At 42.0% G+C, this 20,494-nt stretch overlaps 1 protein-coding gene and 3 non-coding genes across 4 annotated transcripts; all 4 read left to right on the top strand.

The window, feature by feature from the left end:
* Positions 1-12,822: 12,822 nt before the first annotated feature.
* EIF4A2 (eukaryotic translation initiation factor 4A2) lies at positions 12,823-19,695 on the top strand. The gene is made up of 11 exons (XM_058031121.1): positions 12,823-12,916; positions 13,744-13,789; positions 13,876-14,008; positions 14,266-14,405; positions 15,545-15,713; positions 15,903-16,012; positions 16,133-16,276; positions 16,648-16,785; positions 17,074-17,163; positions 17,402-17,481; positions 18,889-19,695. The coding sequence occupies exons 1-11, from the start codon at positions 12,888-12,890 to the stop codon at positions 19,031-19,033; spliced, it is 1,224 nt and encodes a 407-aa protein (XP_057887104.1). The 5' UTR covers positions 12,823-12,887; the 3' UTR covers positions 19,034-19,695.
* LOC131087872 (small nucleolar RNA SNORD2) lies at positions 14,119-14,189 on the top strand. The gene has a single exon (XR_009115010.1). It is a non-coding gene; the product is annotated as a small nucleolar RNA SNORD2 (small nucleolar RNA).
* LOC131087869 (small nucleolar RNA SNORA81) lies at positions 16,324-16,504 on the top strand. The gene has a single exon (XR_009115007.1). It is a non-coding gene; the product is annotated as a small nucleolar RNA SNORA81 (small nucleolar RNA).
* LOC131087860 (small nucleolar RNA SNORA63) lies at positions 16,867-16,994 on the top strand. Its single transcript, XR_009114999.1, has one exon. It is a non-coding gene; the product is annotated as a small nucleolar RNA SNORA63 (small nucleolar RNA).
* Positions 19,696-20,494: the final 799 nt, after the last annotated feature.

The raw sequence follows: 20,494 nt of genomic DNA, 5'->3' as shown, positions 1-20,494 counted from the left end.
AGGATAAATGAGTCTAAGTAGCTACAGAATTAGAAATGACACTACTACATGGCCATTGTAATGTAGACAGAGCTGTACCAAATCCAGTGTAAAAATTCCTCATATATTCTTTACAAATAACAATGGGGATAGATATTTTCAATTCTGCAACCAGCTACTCACCCACAATTCCTAATTCTGCTGTGTTTACAAGACCACATTAATGTAATGCAGCTCCCACAGTTTTAATTAAGCTTTATGTGCAAGTTCATTTGGGAAAATGTAATTAATAACACAATGTTTCTACTGCATTCTAAAAGAAGAGGAAGGGTGTGTTAAGGAGTAAAGAGTGAAGGTTTTTCTAGTTGGCTAAGGCATTTTGCTGCAATGAATACTCCCAATACTGCAGCTCCTGCAATGGTTTCAATCTGCTGCCCACTGAAAACTCAACCATAACCTTCAAAGGAGTAACTCCTACCACTGTGGATTAGAAACCTCACAGTGATTCTTTTCTCTTCTGCCATGACTACAGACAGTGCTGATCTGTGGGTTGAAGATCAGGCACTAAAATACTTACCTTACTCAAGCCACAGAAAATCAGAATGCCTTGCAGAATCTAGTAATGCCAAAGGAATATATTTGTTTTAAAAATGCAAAGACAAAATATATTTATGAGGGGCCCTGTATGAATTTGGTGGATGCCTCTCCACCTTCCCACTGGATGCACTTATCACAAGATCCAACAGACCACTTGGCTTGAAAGACAAGAAATACTATAGTTTCAGTGAAAAACAAGGGAACAAAACAAGTCTGACTAAGGCAGAGAATGAACAATGATGTATTTTTAACTGAAACTTAGATTACTATTAAAAAACTCAAACAGTTGGGCTAGACAAGAATTGACGATTATTGATTTCAAGTTGGGGAACATAATGCTTATGAACAGAATATCAATAGGAGCATGTTTCAAGAAAAACTTTGTCCTACATGCCCAAAACACTATAGTTCAGTGCCTTGAAAATCCACCAGACACATGTAGAAAAATATTATTTTGTTTCTTATTCTAACCCTTAAGCATGTCAACAGAAGTTAATTTCTTGCCATTTAATCCAAGAGAAAAAAAGACTAATGCCATAAAACATTATGAAGAAGTAAATCTACTATAACTGAATTCTCTTCCCTTTCTAAGTCAATTGTTCTACTAGCTGTAGAGTGACTAAAAGAGTAGTAATGCTCACAAAATCAATAAAAACAAAGGGGTATAATGGGATATAACTCGGGCTCTGCAAAAGACAAAAAAATCAGTCCCAGAAGGAATCCAGAATTCGGACCCATCATTTAAGCAGTCTTGTGACTGCTAAACTAAAATCTCCTGTTTGAGTGCAGAAGCCTGATTTTACATTTTGCTGAGAAGTCTGTGCTCCCATTAACCTTAAATAGCACTATGGGTACTCAGCATTTCAAAACTCAGGCCTTGGACCACTCAGCCAAAGCCTATCGTGTCGAAAGCTGATATTACCTGGAGTGGTTGAGATGGAAATTGAGCAGTGCAACACCTCAAAAATGTAATTATGGGCAGCATTAGCCATCAAAGTAGCTTTTATATTTTACAGTGTTTTGGGAATTAGTGCAAGTCCTGGCACTAACCACAGCAGCACTAGTGGCTTAACAGCTTTCTTTCCTGGCCCAAACACAGAGATTAGAATGTTCTGGGCAATGTTTGCCACACTTCCTTTTCCCCTTGATGACTCCCACAATACAAACCAGGTGGAAGACATAGGCAAACCAAGCATAAACTACAAGATCACCTCTTTCTTCAGAATTCAATACAAACATGTGGACAGATTAGTAGATTTACAAACAACACCTCTGTCTTGTTCAGCTCCATTAAGTTGCTTTTCTATCATAAGACAACCAAGATGCCTCTGAAACTTTGACTCAAGTTGATAGATCTGTGGGTTGTAGCCAACAGTTTGGCACAGGAACAGCAGCAGTATGAAGGTTATAATGTGGGTGCACTTCACTCAAGACATTTCAGTATCAGCACTACTGTAGCTCTGCTCTTATTCACTGTAAATACATACTAGCCACCATCAATCCATCAACTGGAACAAATAAATATTCATGCTATTTGGAAACTTATGAGAATAGCTTGTCATTTAGCAACACTGGGCTTCTGCCCACCCCTCTGCCAATGAAAAACTATTACATTGATCTTAGACGGCAACACTAACCATCCACTAAATATTTATATAAGGCAACCAAATTTTTATCTGGATAGGGCCCATCTATTCCTTGTTTAGCACTTATTCCACAAAGTGTTTATTATACAGTCATACTTGTTTGAATAATCACCTCACGTCTCTGAAGAACCCAAACTGCTTTGACTCAGAAGTTCAGTGATCTCTTCTGAAATATAGCACCTAATGCCCTGTGGAAATCAGTCCTAATACACTCAGCAAGGCACTATCAATTGTTCAGAGAAAGAGACTAAAGCCCTTGCTGACACTGAACTAAATTACCATCATTTGTACTGCCAGGGGATGCCTCAGTCATGGATTAAGACTTGAACTTCACATGCACTGGCTCAGAGGACCCCCACAAACCTTAACAGGATGTTATCAACTCCAAGTGCACTGGAGTTGATCTTCAGAACCATCAAAAGAATGGTTCTAAAGAATGCAGGAGAGCTTTTAGTAGCTTACAAGTTTGACAAAATCAGTCTGAATCAAAAATGAGTCTGGCTAGTAAAAATGCACTTGAACATCCAATTCCACATGACAAACTTTGGAAAGGGAAACTTATGTATGCATGATTGATACATCTCACCCAGTGCCATTCATGACTGGGAAATGTATGAGCTAAACTCAAAGAATAACAATTTCACAGTGAGAGATGGTAATACTAAAAATAAAAATCTGAATCCCTAACATTAACAGCCTGAATTACTCACTCTTACTTCCAGGCTGCTATAGAAAAAAAAATCCCTCTGACCCAAACTGCAAACAGACTACAGGAGAACAGTCAAACACTATTTGATAAATGGTGATAAAGTGCAAAACAAGAAATTGTGAGAAAGGGCTGATCTATCCAAGCACACTCAATAACACAGCAAACAGATGGTTAAGCAATATCAACACAGGAGTATCAACATAGCTAATACAGTGTTATCACTGCCTCCACAGTTTGTTTTATTGTCCTCAAGGCCCTGCCGTGCAAAACATGGCAGGTGTGCTGGGTTTGCTGTGCAGGGCACGTGGCTTCAGACACCTCAGAAATGTCCTAGGGACTGAGAGAAGGAGCAGGTGAAGGATAGCAAAAATATGTAGAATGTAGAAACAGCAGCAGCAGATGCAGAAACAGCAGCAGCAGCTTTTTCATGAGTGTGTTGCAGATAATTCTGTAATGATATTGAAGTCTTAAACTACTACAAAGCTCACTTCATTAAAGATTTTCCACAGAAAGCATGTCTGATGTTGGTCCTATAGTCAGTATGCTTGAGTATCTAATATTAATTTTTATTTATTTATTATACATTTCCACTCAAAAGACATCTACTTAGATAACAGAAGACAAAAGATCATCGATAAGAGATTGATAACACATCAACATATCACAACAATCTTATCACAAAAAACATAATTTCACTTGCATTTTGAGAGGTTTCACAGCACTGCACAGCTGAATGTAACAACTGAGGCATTTTAATATATACAAACTGCATTCATCAGCTCAAGATTATGCAGAATTTTTACCACCATTTTTTCTTCTTGTTTATCTCCCTACTGAGCTTTTTCATGGCTGTCTCTACCCAGGGTAATAACGTTAATGCCCAAGTAGTATCAAAAAGCAGCTACCTTGAAGCAGCAGTGAGTATTTTCTAAAGGAAAAAGTCACTCTTCTTCTCCCTCCTTTCTTTGCAGCATTTCCTCCTGAAAGCATGGGAGTGTGCTTGCTTGCTCATCACTCCTGCTACCCTAAACAACTGAGATACATAGCTTTGTTCTTCTGCACCAGCAGTTCTGCTCATGAACACTGACACTGAATTTCCTTTTTTAGACAGCAAGGACGCAGACTTTCTTCCTCTTCTCCCTCCCTCTGCCTCGCCTCCCCTCCCCCTCCCACAGTCTTTGCTGTGCCCTCATCTTACCTTCAGCAGCACAAGAAATCCATGCTGCAGTTTTTTTTTCCTCATAGCAGCTCTATGGCAACAGCAGTTCTGAGGCAGCAGTCCTTTACAGTTCTCACTTCATTCTCCTTCCTTCTGCATAAAGATACACAGCCTGTTAGCCCAGGAAATCAGCAAAGACAATTCTGATGTGAATTAGTAAACACAATTCCACAATTATTTCAGAAGAAAGCGTGTTGTATTCCAAGAAGAGATGAATATTAGCAATGCAAATGAATAATATTAAAAGGAAATCAGAGAAATTCTTTTGGGTAATTAACTGTAAAATCATCTTTGTGATAACTCAGCTTTCTTGGACAGAAAGGTGAAAAAGAGAATTTTGAGCTTAAGATATACACAATATTACATTCAAATAAAGTCCTCTAAGAATTCATTGTTGTTTGACGGAGTCTTTATTTGTTATTAGCACATAAATTAAATCAGTGCTTTGCTTGTTAAAATCCTGCTGAAATAAAGGCAATAATGGCATACAAAATCTTGTAGTCTTGTAACCCATGGAAAAATATATACCAGAGTACATTTAGAAATGGTAGCACAAAGCTTGGAGAACAAAAAAGCAACAAAAGAAAAACTATAGCAGCTGCCTGCTTCAAAATCAGGTTTTTCCTGATTTTTTACTTTGTTACTTCTAAATTAATCAGAACAATGAGCTACAAATAAATGCAAATATGACAGCAAAAAAGCCAACTACTTAAGACTCAGAAACAATTATTAGCAGAAGCTCTTAAATCAAAGCACAAGATAAAAATACTTTGAATAGAGGCACATCCATTCTCTCTATGTACTGCAAAAACCTGCCAATATTTTATAATCCAATCACTTTTATCACATGCACAAAAGAAATCAATCGATATATTCCTGCAATTCAGCATGAACTTGCATTTCTCTCTCCTGCTGTGTAAAGAACAAAGGTTTCTGGCCACTGCCAGCTGCTGTGACAAGAAGTGTTAAAGGGCCTGTCCCTGAGTGGCACGAGCAGCACCACAGTTACTCCTGGCTGGAGGGAAGGCATCGCCTGCATCCTGTCTGTGCTTGCACCAGCCATGTCCATACCTGCTGGGAAAGCTGGAAAACAGGGGCAGGTGTTCCTGGGCACAGTCTGAGAGGAAAACATTGAATTCCTTACTAATCCAGCTCCTCACATGTTCATTTTTGTCTCATCTGGCAATATTCAGTTGGCATACCAAATAACATAGAATAGTGTTTGGGATGGGTTGAAGCACAAACAACTGGGGCTAAGGACTGGCCTACAGAGGCTTCCCAGCACTGAACAGAAGCCCCAAAAACCAGAGCAGTTACATTTAACAGCTCACTTGGCACTTCAGCCTCATGGGCACACAACTGAGACTCAGCCACAAGAATATACATTGCAAACACTGTTAAAGAGAAAAGCCTTTGAATAGTTATTTTTCATCCACAAAAATCTCAGAACGATCAAGAAACCAAACAAAATGATTAAACAAGTCAGAATGTTAATCTTGATTAATTTTTTAAACTTTTTTTAAACTTTTCCCCACCCTGATCTGGCTGCTTTGCAGCTGAAGCACAGGTCACAAATCAATCAGTCCAGCTTTACAAAAAGAAATTCTTCAAAGAGAGATAATAATTTCCATTTTACAAAGAGATGAAAGAAGGGCACAAAGCTGAAACTACTCATCTATAGTTTCACATTGTGCCAGTATCAGTGACAGAAACAAAACTTAGGGAATCTGAGCTATTATTACCTGAAGAAATGAACAGTGTCAATTTTCTTATGAAAAGTACAGCTCAGTAGAAAACTTCCAGTTTATAGAAATTAAGATTTACCTCGAGGCCAATACTTCTGATCACAAAGCTCATTTTATTAATGACAAAGTATTTAGCTTAATTGTTAACTTCTACATGTTACAACAAGCTCTGTAAACTGCAAAATACTGTTGTGAAGGTTAAAATCCTCTGATAGAAAAGAAATAAGAAAATTCAGTTACTATGCAACGCTGGATATGGACAGAAAGAGCTACTGTTAGGGAAAAATGAAATTATTTCTGTGATGTCTCACTGCTTAGAGATGCACACATTTGAAATATTCTGGCAATAAATACAGAGTGTATTACAGCCTGTAACACCCTCAAAGCAAAGCTCTCTGTGCAGTGCTGTATCAGCTGATAACACCAGACATTTTGTTGTCACTAATTTGAGAAAGCCCTCATAGCTCACAGTGCTGCACGCTCTGGAAAGCACAGTGTGTTTGTTCTGACATCCAAAAGTGTGACTGGGATGGACAGACAGAGTCACAAGGCTCACTGCTGTCACCAGGCAGGACACAGGCCAGCTAGCAAGGTACACATATGTGCAGCATACATTAGAGATTGGTACTTTTTTTACCACTAATGGGTTCTGTGAATTTACCCCTGTAAAAGCCAAAGAACTGCTTGGCCTTTTTGGTGTTTTCATCTTGGGTTTGGTTCCCACACATTGCTTCCTCCTACTAAGCAAATAACACTCAACATTTTAACCAATAAGGAAAAGTACTTGAATTAAATACAGACATAGGTGTGCCTGCAGTGGCTGTTCCAAAACTGAACCAACTGAACACAGCAAATTAAAAACTCAAGCAATGTCAGTGAATAGCAAATTTGTATCATCATGAGAACAAACAATGTGCAGAGATGGTTAAACCAATAGCAGAAGGAAAACAGTTTTCTTCAAAATAATGCACAGGCTTGTATTTACCCTTCTCTCAGATCTGGTAAAAATATTCTTGGCCTATTGTCTCACTGAAATATATGACATGCAGTATTTCATGGCTTAAAAAATAAATGTAACCACAACTATGTCAGGATGTGATCATCTGCCACCTGCTTCATCTCTCAGCTTTATTTACTTTTGAAATATAAAAACATACTCTACCCTGAAAGTAGCCTGCAACTTCTATCAAAGATTTCTAGGCCTCCTTCCATTACTGATCCCCACATTCTTTAAGGATTTGCCCACACATAACCTTTGAGACAAACAACATCACCTCACATTACAGAGAAGAAAACTGAAGTACAAAGAGAGCTCTCATTCCAATAAAAGTTAATGGCGAGTCTAACAAATATCTTCTGCTCAATTTTAGTGCTAAAATTCCAGTCTGTGGTCACACTAGGAGCCCTTAACACAACAGAGGAACAGAACTGAGCTGATTTCATGTCCTGGGCTTGACTACAGACCTTGAAAACTTGGAAACAAAGAATCGCAGTGCTCAATCAAGAAGAACATTCAAGACATAAAACTGTAATTCTCGAGTTTTATAGCATGCAGAGGCCTGGATAACTACAAAATCATAGAAAGAAAAGCACATTTATTTCTGTGTAGGCCACGGGGGTCACGCACGGTAGGGATGGACGGAGACGAGATCTCTTTGAAGCCAAGCCATGAAACCCTCGGTTTCAAGTATTTGGGTTAAAATTGTATTGTGCCAACATTCTTCTTATTACCAGAATTGTTACTAAAATTACAAGACCACCATAAGTGATTCCATATGACAGTTTTCTTATGTTACACTCATTTAAAGAATTAACAGTAATTTACATACTTCCACTAAAAAATTAAATACTGACTTTCTAGAATTAACCCTAGTTTTTTATTAGAAGATCAACCAAATGCTAACCAAAGTAAAAGGGAAATTTTTCACAATTTTAAAGTTTTGGAGGAAACTATACCCACTATAAAATAAGAAGCAATTAACTTCTCTTAGTTCTTTAGATTTTTTTTTGATCCCCTGGGAGAGGGCTGAGAAACCAAGGTTCCTTTGAGGGCCCAGAGCACTTCTGCTGCTTCCTTTTCAGCAGCAGTTTACAAGAGCTGTCCCACTGTATAGAGGAAACACCATCTTTCTTAAAAATTCAGCAAGAACTTCACCATTCCAGAGCAAGAAATAAGTAATAATAACTCCAAACCCCTGCAGGTGGTTTGGTCACTAAGAGTCTGAATTTAAACTCCAAACTCTAAGAGAAGATGAATTAATGGATGAATAACCTGAAAAATTAAATTCACACAACTTTGTTGTTATTTTTTTGTAAACCACCCAAGTAAGTTAGTCTTAAATAGTTTAACAAATTATTATAATCAAGAAAAAAATTTATCTGGGAATGAGAGAACTTGAGCTAAGAAACAAAATTGTGCACATGTGAAGAGGAGCACTCCTTGGAGGTGTGTGCTCCAAGCAATGAGGAGGCACAACCATAAACCACAAACATTTCAGACAAGTGAGTCAGCTGCCAGCCAAAGGCCCATCCACCCCACATCCTCTGCACAAGCCTGAATATCTTGAATAGACTGAGCATGTGGGGCAATTAAATCAAGCAAAGCAGTTGAAATCCCACTGCCTTTCCTTAGTGCTTGGCACCTAAATCATTTAAGCATCTTTGAATATGTTCCTTATTGGCCTGGTGCACAACTATTCATGAGACAGAACTTGGACACAGAGAGGAAATTCTGGATGTACTTTCAATTCACCCAACAGGGACATCACTGAGATTTCACAACACATCTGACTACAGTTACAAAGACTAGAAATATCTGTCAAAACATAACAAAGTTGTAAAATAACTTTAAAAAAGGATGACAAAGCAAGCCTAACAACCCAATGTACTAAAGTCATCATAATGTGCATTGCAGATTACACTGAGGTACTACAGAATACAAAGCCAGCATTCTCAGTCCATTAAAAACATTGTATCTTATACATTCTTATTGTTCAACCTTTTTAGATTGTATTTTCAATGGAGTAACCAAAATTACTTGTTAGCATTAATGACACCCCAACTGCATTTAAACAACAAGCATGGGACTCCAGGAATTTGGACTTTCTTTCTCCTCTGGAGGTTTTCCAGAACATATCCACTCCTACATCTGAGGAAGTATGCTTTTGTTTAGGCAGGATCCTTTGGGACTGATGAACTGAAAATATCCCTTCTTGCTAACAACACCCTAACAAATCATCTTGATCCTTAAGATGACCTACTGTGAGCAAACTCTGTCTGTTTACCATCACCTTCCTTGCCCTGCCAGTCATGGCAATCAAATAAAACACAGCCTGAACCCTGGCACCAGACTTAAAAATGCAGGAAAAGAATTCTGGGATCTTGCAGGTTTCCTGTGAAGGACCTGGCAGTTTCATGGCAAATTCAAATCATGCCATGAGATTATTAAAAGGAGATTTCTGAGATTTCCTAATGCAAATGGTACCATTGCCTTTAGCAGGATATTGGTGAGCAGGGATTGCTCAACTTGGGCTCAGTTTCAGGAGGTGTCAGCTCCTACTGCTTTCTTTAACTACATCACTCCTTCCTTCAGTCTGCCTGAATAATCACTGGAAACCCAGCTGCTAAACCAGATAGTCCATCTGTTACCCCTGCTAATAAATGGATTATTATGTTCACTCTCACTGAAGAGCCATGATTCACTGGGATTGTCTTTTTGGGAAATATCTACAGAAGTATATTAGGTGTACATATATATGTGTGTGGTTGTGGATCCTATCTTTAGCAGCCCAGACATATCATTTAGTGTCTTCTTGGTTTCCCTTCTGCCTGAAGATAACATGAACCTGGTCCTTGGGGAGCAAGTTTTCAGCTGAGGCTTCTCTAAAAAGCTTAATCAGATTTAAAGCCAGGGGACCATTAGAAATCCCAGTGGTATTGCAAGATTTTTGTCAGTGACAAAATCTGACCTTTTGGCACCTCTCAGTTTGATGCTTCCTGTTCAGAACACAAATAATTCCAGGCAGAGAATGGCTAACACTGGCACAAAAATAGACAAAGTAGATGGGAACACACATGAAAAGGCTATTTGCACTACTGTAACCAAAGAGATATTTGTCAAACATTGTACAGAGCTTTTAAAGGGTATAAAATGTAGGATTTTTTCCTCTAGTGCAGTTAGGGGTCATTGCTAATACAAGAAGCCTGGATATCTTGTTTCATAAAAAGAGAAGACTGATTCTGTGTTTCCAGCTGTTTGCTTGAAGTTTATGAAACAACATTTTTTTTCATCTTTTCATTTGGTGAAAGAAGTTGATGATTTCCACTGGAGGAAACACTGGGGTCCTTTTCTCATGTCCCTTAATACACCATATGGATGTGCAACATCCATATAATAAACACCTTTCACGTGGGAAGTGATGATTTGTTTCTTAAATCATAATTTCATTGTTCCAGTCATACACACGTGAGGCAAACAGAGCATCTGCCAAGAGGTCACTGGACTGAGGAGTGTCACTGCATTAAAACAGCCATGAACCAGAGCAAACAACACAACCAAGTAATTTATTAAATTCTGCCAAACTCTGCCACGACCACGTGACAGCAGAAACCAACCTGCTCACAGGCTTTACTTTGAATTTAAGCATCAGGTGAATCAGAAATGAACAAAATCCTCAGACACAGGGATATTTTAAGCTCCTCGATAAAGGCCAGCGATCAGGAGCTCAGGGGGACATGTTTGGCTCTGTAATTGCCTCATGCCAAGAAATCTTGGCATTTAATCAAGAGACCTCCCACTATTTTAGCCAATAAATTACACTACCAACTTTTAAAATTGTCCTTCTTGATTGAAGATAATTTTTAAAATTTTTTGAGTTTTTTTTTTTTTAGTAGAATGAAGTTTGAGCAAGTGTTGTAAAACAAGATTTGCTGCAAGCTAGAGCAATGAGAACAATTTCTCCTTCAAGAATGCCAAGAAAGCCTTGTTACTAGACAACTGTAATCAAATCTGAGCACTCAAAGTGATCTGAATACCTGGGTAATCTGAAATGACACTGATTTCTTTACTGGAAAAGTTAAAGCAGATAGTTGTTTCTGAGATGCCATTCCAGGTCTGGGAAGAATGATGGCTTACCTTCCTGAAATTCCCACGTCTGGAAATCTTTTCCTCTCAGATTTGCAAATCTACCAAGACTTATATGCAGTGCTCGAATAAAAATATTCATCTAAATTCAACAATTTTTCTGATAAATATTCAAGATCCTTAACAAATATTCAATAGTGTTATTTCTCCATTTAGATTCAAATCACTTTTAATGCAGTGGGAAATCCAACTGTGCTAGCCCAAAACTGTTCACATTCTTTCTTCAGTCCATCCTGTTTGTTTTTCAACCAGAGGTTAATAGTCCACACAAACTGGCATCGTTCATTTAAAAGGCCTCTAGCTATTGTTGTGTGTCTAGCTGAACTGCAAACAAGGAATATCCTCAATATTTTCTACCCAGCAGGGGTGGACAGAAAGAACTTGAGAGCATTAGGATAGGCTGACAGTGCAGCTGCATTTATATAATTTTGCTGGGATAGTGGTAGGTTGTAATATTTCTTACAGATAATATTGCCCCAGCAGATGCTACCATAGGAAGATTTAAGGTATATTCAGTCTTTGAGAGGTTCCCTTTATGGATATTCTAGATGGTTCTAGACAATTTACAATATTCTAGACAAGTAAAGGGTTGAGTTTTTCAAGCACTGCCTCCATTTCTTCATATATAATCACTATGGAAACAGACTGCAAAGTGATACACATAAACCATACAAAGGTGGCACAAAATTATCACTTATAATTGATATTACTTGCCACCATAAGAAATACTGATTAATAGATTAGATTATTGTGAAACCTGATATGAGCATTAAAATGATGGATATTTTTTCTGCCACAGAAGAAAGCGCTGGGCATGATCATGCAATCGGTTTGCACAGTAACAGTTCTCTTAGTGTTTTATTTTGGACTGCACTAACCTTTAAATCATTCCTGCCAGGTTTTTTCGTGTACTGCGATCTGCAGCCCATCACAGCACCGTGCTTTCGGCAGCACGCCGAGGACCACCTAACCTGCGTCCTACAAATACTCCCGCATCCCCTTCAGGAATGATCCACCCTCAGCGCCAGGGACAAGTCTGGGGATTCAGCCCCGGGCCCTGCACTGGGTGTGAGCCCGGCCCGAGGAGCCCTCAGAGGCGCCTCCATCGGCCCCCTGCCTCAGGGCCTCTCCGGGAGCTCCCAGCGCTGCCCCCTCATGACCAGCGCTGCCCCGGCTGCGGGAGCGCAGGGGGAGAGCCCAGGGTGTGTTCCGCCTGCCAGGGAGGAGGAGGAGGAGGCGGGAGCCATTTCTGTGTGAGGATGGGGCGGATGCGCGACCGCCAGCCCCCGCCCGAGGAAGCCTCTTTCTCTCTCCTGTCACCCCCCCGACTCCGGGGCTTTAAAAACAACCAACACGGTGGGCAAAATGCGAGCGGGAAAAGGGGCCGCTATGCCGCCGCTGCCGCAGGGCCTCTCGCTGTGCCCTCAGCCCGGCCAAGCGGCGCCGCCATTCCCCCTCCCGCCCCGCGCTGCAGCAGGGACCGGACGGGAAACCCCGTGCACGCGGGGGGAAGGGGAGGCAGAGGGAGGAAGGAGTGGGGCGCTGTGACGCACTCAATGGTGCAATATCCTTCCGCGATCCGACAGAAAAAGTAGTTCTATGTTCCACGTAGCCTCTTAGACCCCAGAGGTTCATACGCAGCTTTGGATTAACTGAAAAAGTCGCGTGACGGGAATCTCTTGGGATACAGGGCTTAAACTGGAGGGATTCTTGCTTTTTTGCGCGTGGTGTAAGGTGAATATCCATGCGCAGAGCAGAGCGCAACGAGTCCGGCAGCAGGGCGGGTATATAAGGCGGGCGCCGCGGAGGGCTTGCCTTTTCAGTTGAGGACAGAGCTGGTGTTCGGAACATGTCAGGGGGCTCCGCGGATTATAGCAGGTATGGCGGGGGCCTGGGCTCTTTCCAGGTTCGGGGGCTTCGTGGGTTATGCGGGGGCGGCCAAGGAGAGAGGAAAAAGTCGAAAGAGGGTGGAGGGGGTGGGAGCCGGGGGGCCCTGGAGGAGGCAGGGCGCTGTGCTCAATCAGCCCTGCGCCCTGGCCCCTCCCGTTCTAGACGTTTCTGTCCCTGCGCTCCCCTTGCTCGCGGTTCTCAAACGGTTTTAGCTCTAGACCTCGGGGCTCGATTTACGTTACTGGCTTTCTTAGCAATCAAGTCAGCCCTAGAAAGGACTTTTTCGAAATTATTTCGTGTACGGCTGTGTTGTAGCTTTAATATTTAAATGTCTTTCTGTGGACTGTTTTTTCCTCGACATTCTATTCTCCCTCTCGCCATTGCTTCGCCCCGGGTTTTCGGGCCGCGCTGAGCGCGAGACCATTATATTTTTTTTGGCGGGGGGAGGGGGAGGCCCCCCCCGGGCGATCGCCCGGCGCCGTCCGCCCGCAGCGCCCGGTTTGCGCAATCCCAGGGGTGGAGCTCTCGCGAGAGTTCCCGGCGGGGCGGGGCGGGGGGATCCGCTGCAGCGCCGGGAGCGCGCCCGCCCCCCCCTTCCCCCCGCGCCGCCGCGGGAGCGCGCGCTCGGTGCGCCCATGGCCGCGGCCCCGGGAGGTGGGCACCGGCTTCGGGACACGAGTCTGGCCATTGGCAGCAGCTCAGAGCACCTGCTGGAATGATCTGTCACGGCTCCCGCCGCTGTCTTAGCCGACGCGTCAGCTCGCTGTTGCGTGGTGGTGGCTCCTGTGCTAACAACGTGTTCTCTTTAATGGCAGAGACCATGGCGGCCCAGAGGGAATGGAGCCCGATGGTGTCATCGAGGTGAGCACTTACGAAGTGACCTGAGAATTTGATCGCTGGTGGACAGGGGTATTGGATTTATTTTTTTTTTTTATTCTTTATTACAGAGCAATTGGAATGAGATTGTTGACAATTTCGATGATATGAATTTAAAAGAATCCCTTCTAAGGGGCATTTATGCGTATGGTTTTGAGAAGCCTTCAGCTATTCAGCAGAGAGCTATTATTCCATGCATCAAAGGTATGCAGTAGATTCATTAATATCAACATCAGATAATTAAGAAAGCATTGTGAAATGCATACATTGTTTCATTAGTGTGCAGTAATAACTAATTTCAATCTTCATTGAACAAGTGATATGATGGTACACCATCTTTCGGGACTGACCTGAAATGGAGAGACCTCTTTAGTACTGATCACTTACTTCAAGGGGAATTAAGTAAAACTAATGTGATTGACCCGTGTGGGAGCAGTAAATGTGTATCCTACTTTTTTTAGGGTATGATGTGATTGCTCAAGCTCAGTCAGGTACTGGCAAGACAGCCACATTTGCTATTTCCATCCTGCAGCAGTTGGAGATTGATCTCAAGGAGTCCCAGGCACTAGTATTGGCCCCTACCAGAGAACTGGCTCAACAGGTATTGATAGTGTAGTTTAAAAAAACAACAAAAAAACTTTGTGTGTTGCATAGGTTTCAGGTTTCACAACTGTGAGACAATATTACCCGACTTCTTGAGGGGCTGCAATGAATGAATATCCATTCAGAACCCTTCTTGTGCCCAATAATGGGGGATACAAGCTGCCTTCTGTCCCACAAGTCCTCTGCCTCCTTGAAGAGCTGAGTTAAAAAACAAGGAGGGTGTGCTGGGGCAGGGGTGCAGGAGGCAGCTGCTGTGCTGTGTGTTAAGTGGAGGGAGCATCTTCAGCAGAAAAACTCAATTACTAAAGCACAGTGTTCTGAGTGGAAACAAAAAATACACTTGCTGGGAAGCTGTTTAAACTTCAATGCAGTTGTGCAACGTGAAAACTGCAGTGCACATTTGGTTACTTGAATGGTTTTGTTTCTTTGTATGTTTTCCTGACAATATAATTGCATGTCTTCCACCTTCAAGGCTTGGTATTCTGTTATGCTAAGTGGGTGTGTGGTAATAACTTTCAGAATACTTGAATATTTGGATTAACTGTCAGCAATGAAGGGTCTTGAATTACGGTGTTAAACCAACTCTGAAGTAGAAAACTTAGTGTCATTTTCAACTATACTGTATTGAAATGCCAGTGCAATGTGACAATTCTTCAAGGTAAAGCTAAACATACTAAATTAGACAGAAAACAAAATAAATGGAGTAAGGGCCTTTATCAGAATGTTAAGCCTTTGTTCTGCTCTAAAGCTGTTAAAGTGAGATTTGTTTTGAAATCTGGCTGGTAGTGGTGCCATTGGAGAGAGTTCACTGGAGAGTGTCCAAGTGCTTTACGTGCAGGCCTGAGCACCACCTGAGAGCTTCACTTCTGGTGGCCCTGCTCTCAGCTTAGGAATTGTCTCATGGCAGTCACTCCATCAGCAAGTTCAGCCAGTAAAAAAAGGTAACTTAACTGTTCCTCTGGCTTCTAGTTAGCAACTTGAGTTGTGTCGAGTTGGGCAGGTTTTTTTAGCAGCTCTCAGTTCAAGCGCTCCATAGTCCTTATTTGGTGTCTTGGCTTCCAAAGTCCATAAAAGCCAGTGACAATGGGGCTTAATCTTTATTGTCCTACAAGCTGCTAATGGAAGGTTCTATTTTAGATTCAGAAGGTAATCCTGGCCCTTGGAGACTACATGGGAGCAACATGCCACGCTTGCATTGGTGGCACAAATGTGCGCAATGAGATGCAGAAGCTGCAGGCTGAGGCTCCTCACATCGTGGTGGGAACTCCAGGGCGTGTGTTTGATATGTTGAACAGGCGCTATCTGTGTGAGTATGAACCTCATTGTGCCCTTGCTGATCAATCTCCAGTGAAAGCCTCATAGCCACTGAGAGCTTTAGTGTACCTGTTGTCACTGTGGAGAGTTGTGCTGGAAAGCTTAGTAGTACAGAAGCATGATGTTCTTTAAGGATTGTGTATTTGTGAAACTTCATGGGACGCGTCTCTTTTTCCAACAGCACCAAAATGGATCAAAATGTTTGTTCTGGATGAAGCTGATGAAATGTTGAGCCGTGGATTTAAGGATCAAATTTATGAGATCTTTCAAAAACTAAGTACAAACATCCAGGTAAAAAAGCTTTGACATGGTGAAGTGATGCATGCAGCTTTGGGTTATGGTGTGGCTGAGACCTGAATTGCACAAATGAAAACTGCGGGGTATGTGCTAACATAGAGTAATGTATTTTAGGTTGTGCTGCTGTCAGCTACAATGCCAATGGATGTGTTGGAAGTGACCAAAAAGTTCATGAGAGATCCCATCCGTATTTTGGTGAAGAAGGAAGAGCTGACTCTGGAGGGTATCAAGCAGTTCTACATTAATGTTGAGAGAGAGGTTGGTACTGGTTGTACTCGCTCTGGCAGGAGGAGTTAGATTCTCTTACCTTCTTGTTAAAGCACTGTGCTAAAATTGCGGAAACCAAGGCTGAGCTTTAGTTTCTGCAATAATGCTAGTAGAGTAAATACAAGAAGAAGAAAAACTATGCACTAGATCCAAAAGGACTAGGGTGGACCTCTTTCTTAATGTCCAGTGTCCTGTGTCTGAAGATTTGGTGCAACAATTGACGCAAAAACTTAGTTGAATGTAGTTGTGTGCCAAAGCAGGCTTAATTGATTGTTGTATTGGAGTTCTGTTGCTTGCTTCAAATTTGTGTTATGTATTGAACCTGTGTCATGATGTTTCCTGATGATCTTTGTTCTGCTCAGGAATGGAAGCTGGATACTCTCTGTGATTTGTATGAGACACTGACCATTACACAGGCTGTTATTTTCCTGAATACAAGGAGAAAAGTAGACTGGCTTACCGAGAAAATGCATGCCAGGGACTTCACAGTCTCAGCTCTGGTAAGAATTGCTACTTCAAATCACTTCTGAAATGCTGTGTACTTACTGGAGAAGAACTGGTGAGGAGGGGATATCAGTAAGAAGCAGGAAAGTTATAATATAGCTGTGCAGTGCTGTATTATCGTTCCCCCTGCTTAAAGTAAACTGTTTCCTTTCTATCCCTACCTGCTTCGTTCCCACAGCAGGTAGGGACGCTGGGATTCATACAGGGCTTTGTTCTTTGAAGAATATTCTGGTTTTGGACCATTGAAACTGTACTAATTGCAGCTTTTTGTTTTAACTCCCCAGCATGGTGACATGGACCAGAAGGAACGGGATGTTATCATGAGAGAGTTTAGATCAGGGTCCAGCCGTGTCCTGATCACTACTGACTTGCTGGTGAGCACTGTCTTTCATAGAATATGTTCTGTTACAGCCTTGTCCCAAAAGCTTCATAATTGAGTGATGGTTTTTGTAACCTGAACTGCTGGGAGCTTTTTGGAACAGCAAAGACCATGCTCCACTATGGACTACACAGTTGTAGTTCATAACTAATGATGTGGTTGACAAAAGCCTGAGATGGATAAATTTGAAAATAGCCCCTAACATGCATTAAAGACTTGGTGTTGCTTTGCAGGCTCGTGGCATTGATGTGCAGCAAGTGTCCCTGGTTATCAATTACGACCTGCCGACCAATCGTGAGAATTACATTCACAGGTCAGTTGGCTCTGCCCCCATCTGTCCCTGTGCTGTGCTGGATGGGCATTGGCACACACCCTCACACCCTCCTCCCTAAACCAGAGCTGTTAGCATCCATGCATGAACTTCTCAGAGCTAGCAGGGAATGCAGCCACTTGTGGATTGGCTTTCTAAAAGCCCTGCCTTGCACAGGTTCTCAAACAAGGGAGGAGCAGAACTTTTTAACACTTGAAGCAGTGGGAAAACTTAAAAGATAATAGGTTCAGTGATAAGTGATGAACCTTGGAGTTGTGGGGAAAATGCCAGCAACTGATTTGCCTCTTGTCATGTAGGCTGTGACATATTAGTGTGACACTGTTAGTGGTGCAGCATCTTGACAGCAGGGTCAGCTTGGTCTGGGTTCTGGCTGATCTGGAGTTGCTGCTGCTCAGTGACAAGACAAACCTTACTTCTAGCTTGTAGGGCTGCCTTTGCTTGTGGAGGTTCAGCTGTGTCCATGTTGTGTGTGCCATGTTTGCTGTTGGTGGCTCCTTAGCGGGATTCTTCTCTGTGGTGTCTTCTGGCAGCAATTCCAGTTTGTCTCCCTAGGTTTAGTTAACTGCTTCTAGTGACTGTCCCTAAATTAAGTAAACTGTGCTTTGTTACTTGATGTAAAAAAATACAGGAGTCGATAGCAGCAGTTGATGACACAAGATGGTGCTCAGAAACGACGTTGACGTAATTTAGGACGTGGATTCGTAAGCGGCACAGTTTGAATAAAGAGCGAGTTGGTATTTATTTATTTATTTTGTCACAATTATCCCCTAAGTTCTGTGAGCCCTTTCTGTGAATTTAGCTCCTGCTGGCAAGGTGCTCTGTCGTGCAGTCTGTAGGAAGGTGGAGCTCATGGTGGGTGTAACTAAACCGCATGCACTGATGTGTCAGTGACTGATGTGGGCTTCAACACAAATGTTGAGCTTGGATTTACTCTCTAAAGGAAACCAACAAATCCTAAGTTTTCCCACTGGAAACAGGTTGAATTGAAATTCTGAAATTAAGTGTGCTATTCCATGTTACTGGATTAACTTGGTAACAGTCTGATTGTTAAACAACAGTGTGTGCTCTGTGCTGGGAGTGAATGCATGAGGGGTGGGTGCATAGTTGAACAGAGAGACTGACCCAGGACTTCAGAACACAGCACCAAGCATTAAATGAAGATCTTACTTTGCAGCCAACGAGTAACCATGTGTGCCCTGCTGCCTGCCACGGAATGGACCTGCTGTGCTGCTGGCACCAGCTGCTGGTTTTCCTGACCAGATGTGACTTGGGTGGCAGCATAGGCTGGCCAGTGGCAGATGAGAGCAGCAGTGAAGAATGGATCTTGCACACATGTAAAGCAGATGGGTGAGGTTAACTCGAGTGTAAATGTGTTTTCTTTTTGTGCAGAATTGGCCGGGGTGGCCGTTTTGGCAGAAAAGGTGTGGCTATCAATTTTGTCACTGAAGAGGACAAGAGGATCCTGCGAGACATTGAGACTTTCTACAATACTACAGTGGAGGAGATGCCGATGAATGTGGCTGATCTCATTTAATCCCCGGGATGAGGTGGTTGTGAATCCAGTGCTCGCTGTTGCTGAATAGGCGATTCACAACGCGCATTGTGCTTCTTTCTTTGGGGATATATTGAATCTTGTCTCAATGCTCATTACGGATCAGAAATACAGATTTTTGATAAGAGAAGCGACTTTCTGTCGTGAGCTCTTGTGGGGAAGGCCATTGGCTTTGTCCACTTTAGGGTTAGACTGTTGGGGTTGGGTGGAAAGTCATGGGGTCTGTAAATTTTTTCTTTATTAGAAATTTATTTCCTAGTTCCATAGAAGTGGTTGTATTAGATGTTCTTTATCATTTAATAATTTACTTATGGACTAAAAGATATAAGTGCTGTATAAAGTCAGCCAATTATGTTAAACTAGCCTACCTTCCTTTATTGTATGTACTTACACCTCAGATTAAATTGGAAAGGCCTTTCAAAATCTCTAAACTTTTATAAGAGCATTAAAATGCATTTTTGTTTCATATGTATTTATTCAATAAAGTATTTAATTAGTGGTAAGTGTGATCTGGACCCTGTTGCTAAGCCCCAGCAAGCAAGCAATCATACTATTGTCTTAGTTAGGGTTAAACCCAGTAAAATTTGCCATATTGCACATGTCTTAATGAAGTTTGAATGTTCAATAAAATACTTCTATATTCACTTAAATTGTAAATAATTGCTTCTTGGGTTGAGGGGAGGGGTGACAGCAGAGACTGCACTGTCTCAGGGGTGGGAGCTGAAGGTGGCAGCTGCTGCAGCCTTGTGCCCACAGCTCCTGTACTGTGTCATTAATTGCAGGGGTGGTTCTTCTGGAGTCCCAAGTGCTAGTGTGGTTCTGGCATGCTGCACCTGTGTCCTTAAAACTGGAACACCCCTTCATCAGAGTAGAAAATGGCTCACTTAATAATTGGTGCTGGCTTGATGCAGAAGCTCTGCACTGCATCATTACTGCTTCATGCCTGTCCAAGGGTACTTTTTTTTCCCAAGCCATTCAGGAAGGAGGGACAGTTGGTCAAAACAGCACCTCTGAAAGTGTTCCCAAAGATCCTCATCCAGGTCACAGCTTTAAAATGGCTTGTGAGCAAGAACAGTGAGATGACAGGGAATCCTGTGACACCTTCAGAACATGACCTACCCTTTGCTGTACCTTTTTTTTGAGAGCTTGAATGGAATAAAACTTGCAATGTTAGCTAGTAAAGTGATTTTTGCTATGTTTAATCCTAAAGGATCATCAGAGAGATAGATACAAGATGGTGGAGGCGTGGGCTGTGTTCAGCCTGAAGCTGTGTCCTACAGGGATGTGATCATTTTACAAAGCCAATGTAGGCTACAAGGACTAATCCTTGTGTCTCTGCTTGCAGCTGATGAAGACTTTGGTATGGATATGCTCACTTCTGATAATTTGCTTGCATGTGTAAGTGCACAACAAGGAACTGCACACTAGGAGCATTACACACCC

The sequence above is a fragment of the Melospiza georgiana genome, chromosome 10 (genome assembly GCF_028018845.1).
Source record: "Melospiza georgiana isolate bMelGeo1 chromosome 10, bMelGeo1.pri, whole genome shotgun sequence".
Taxonomy (NCBI): domain Eukaryota; kingdom Metazoa; phylum Chordata; class Aves; order Passeriformes; family Passerellidae; genus Melospiza; species Melospiza georgiana.
The sequence above is the reverse complement of the archived record's forward strand: the minus strand, read 5'-3'. Positions and strand labels throughout refer to the sequence as shown.

Bases quoted from the DNA above. Each gene is read 5' to 3' on its own strand.
- EIF4A2 (XM_058031121.1), top strand. From the start codon at position 12,888: ATGTCAGGGGGCTCCGCGGATTATAGCAG. The intron at 14,009-14,265 runs GTATGCAGTAGA...TACTTTTTTTAG, and splicing joins TATTATTCCATGCATCAAAG to GGTATGATGTGATTGCTCAA. The intron at 16,013-16,132 runs GTAAAAAAGCTT...AATGTATTTTAG, and splicing joins AACTAAGTACAAACATCCAG to GTTGTGCTGCTGTCAGCTAC.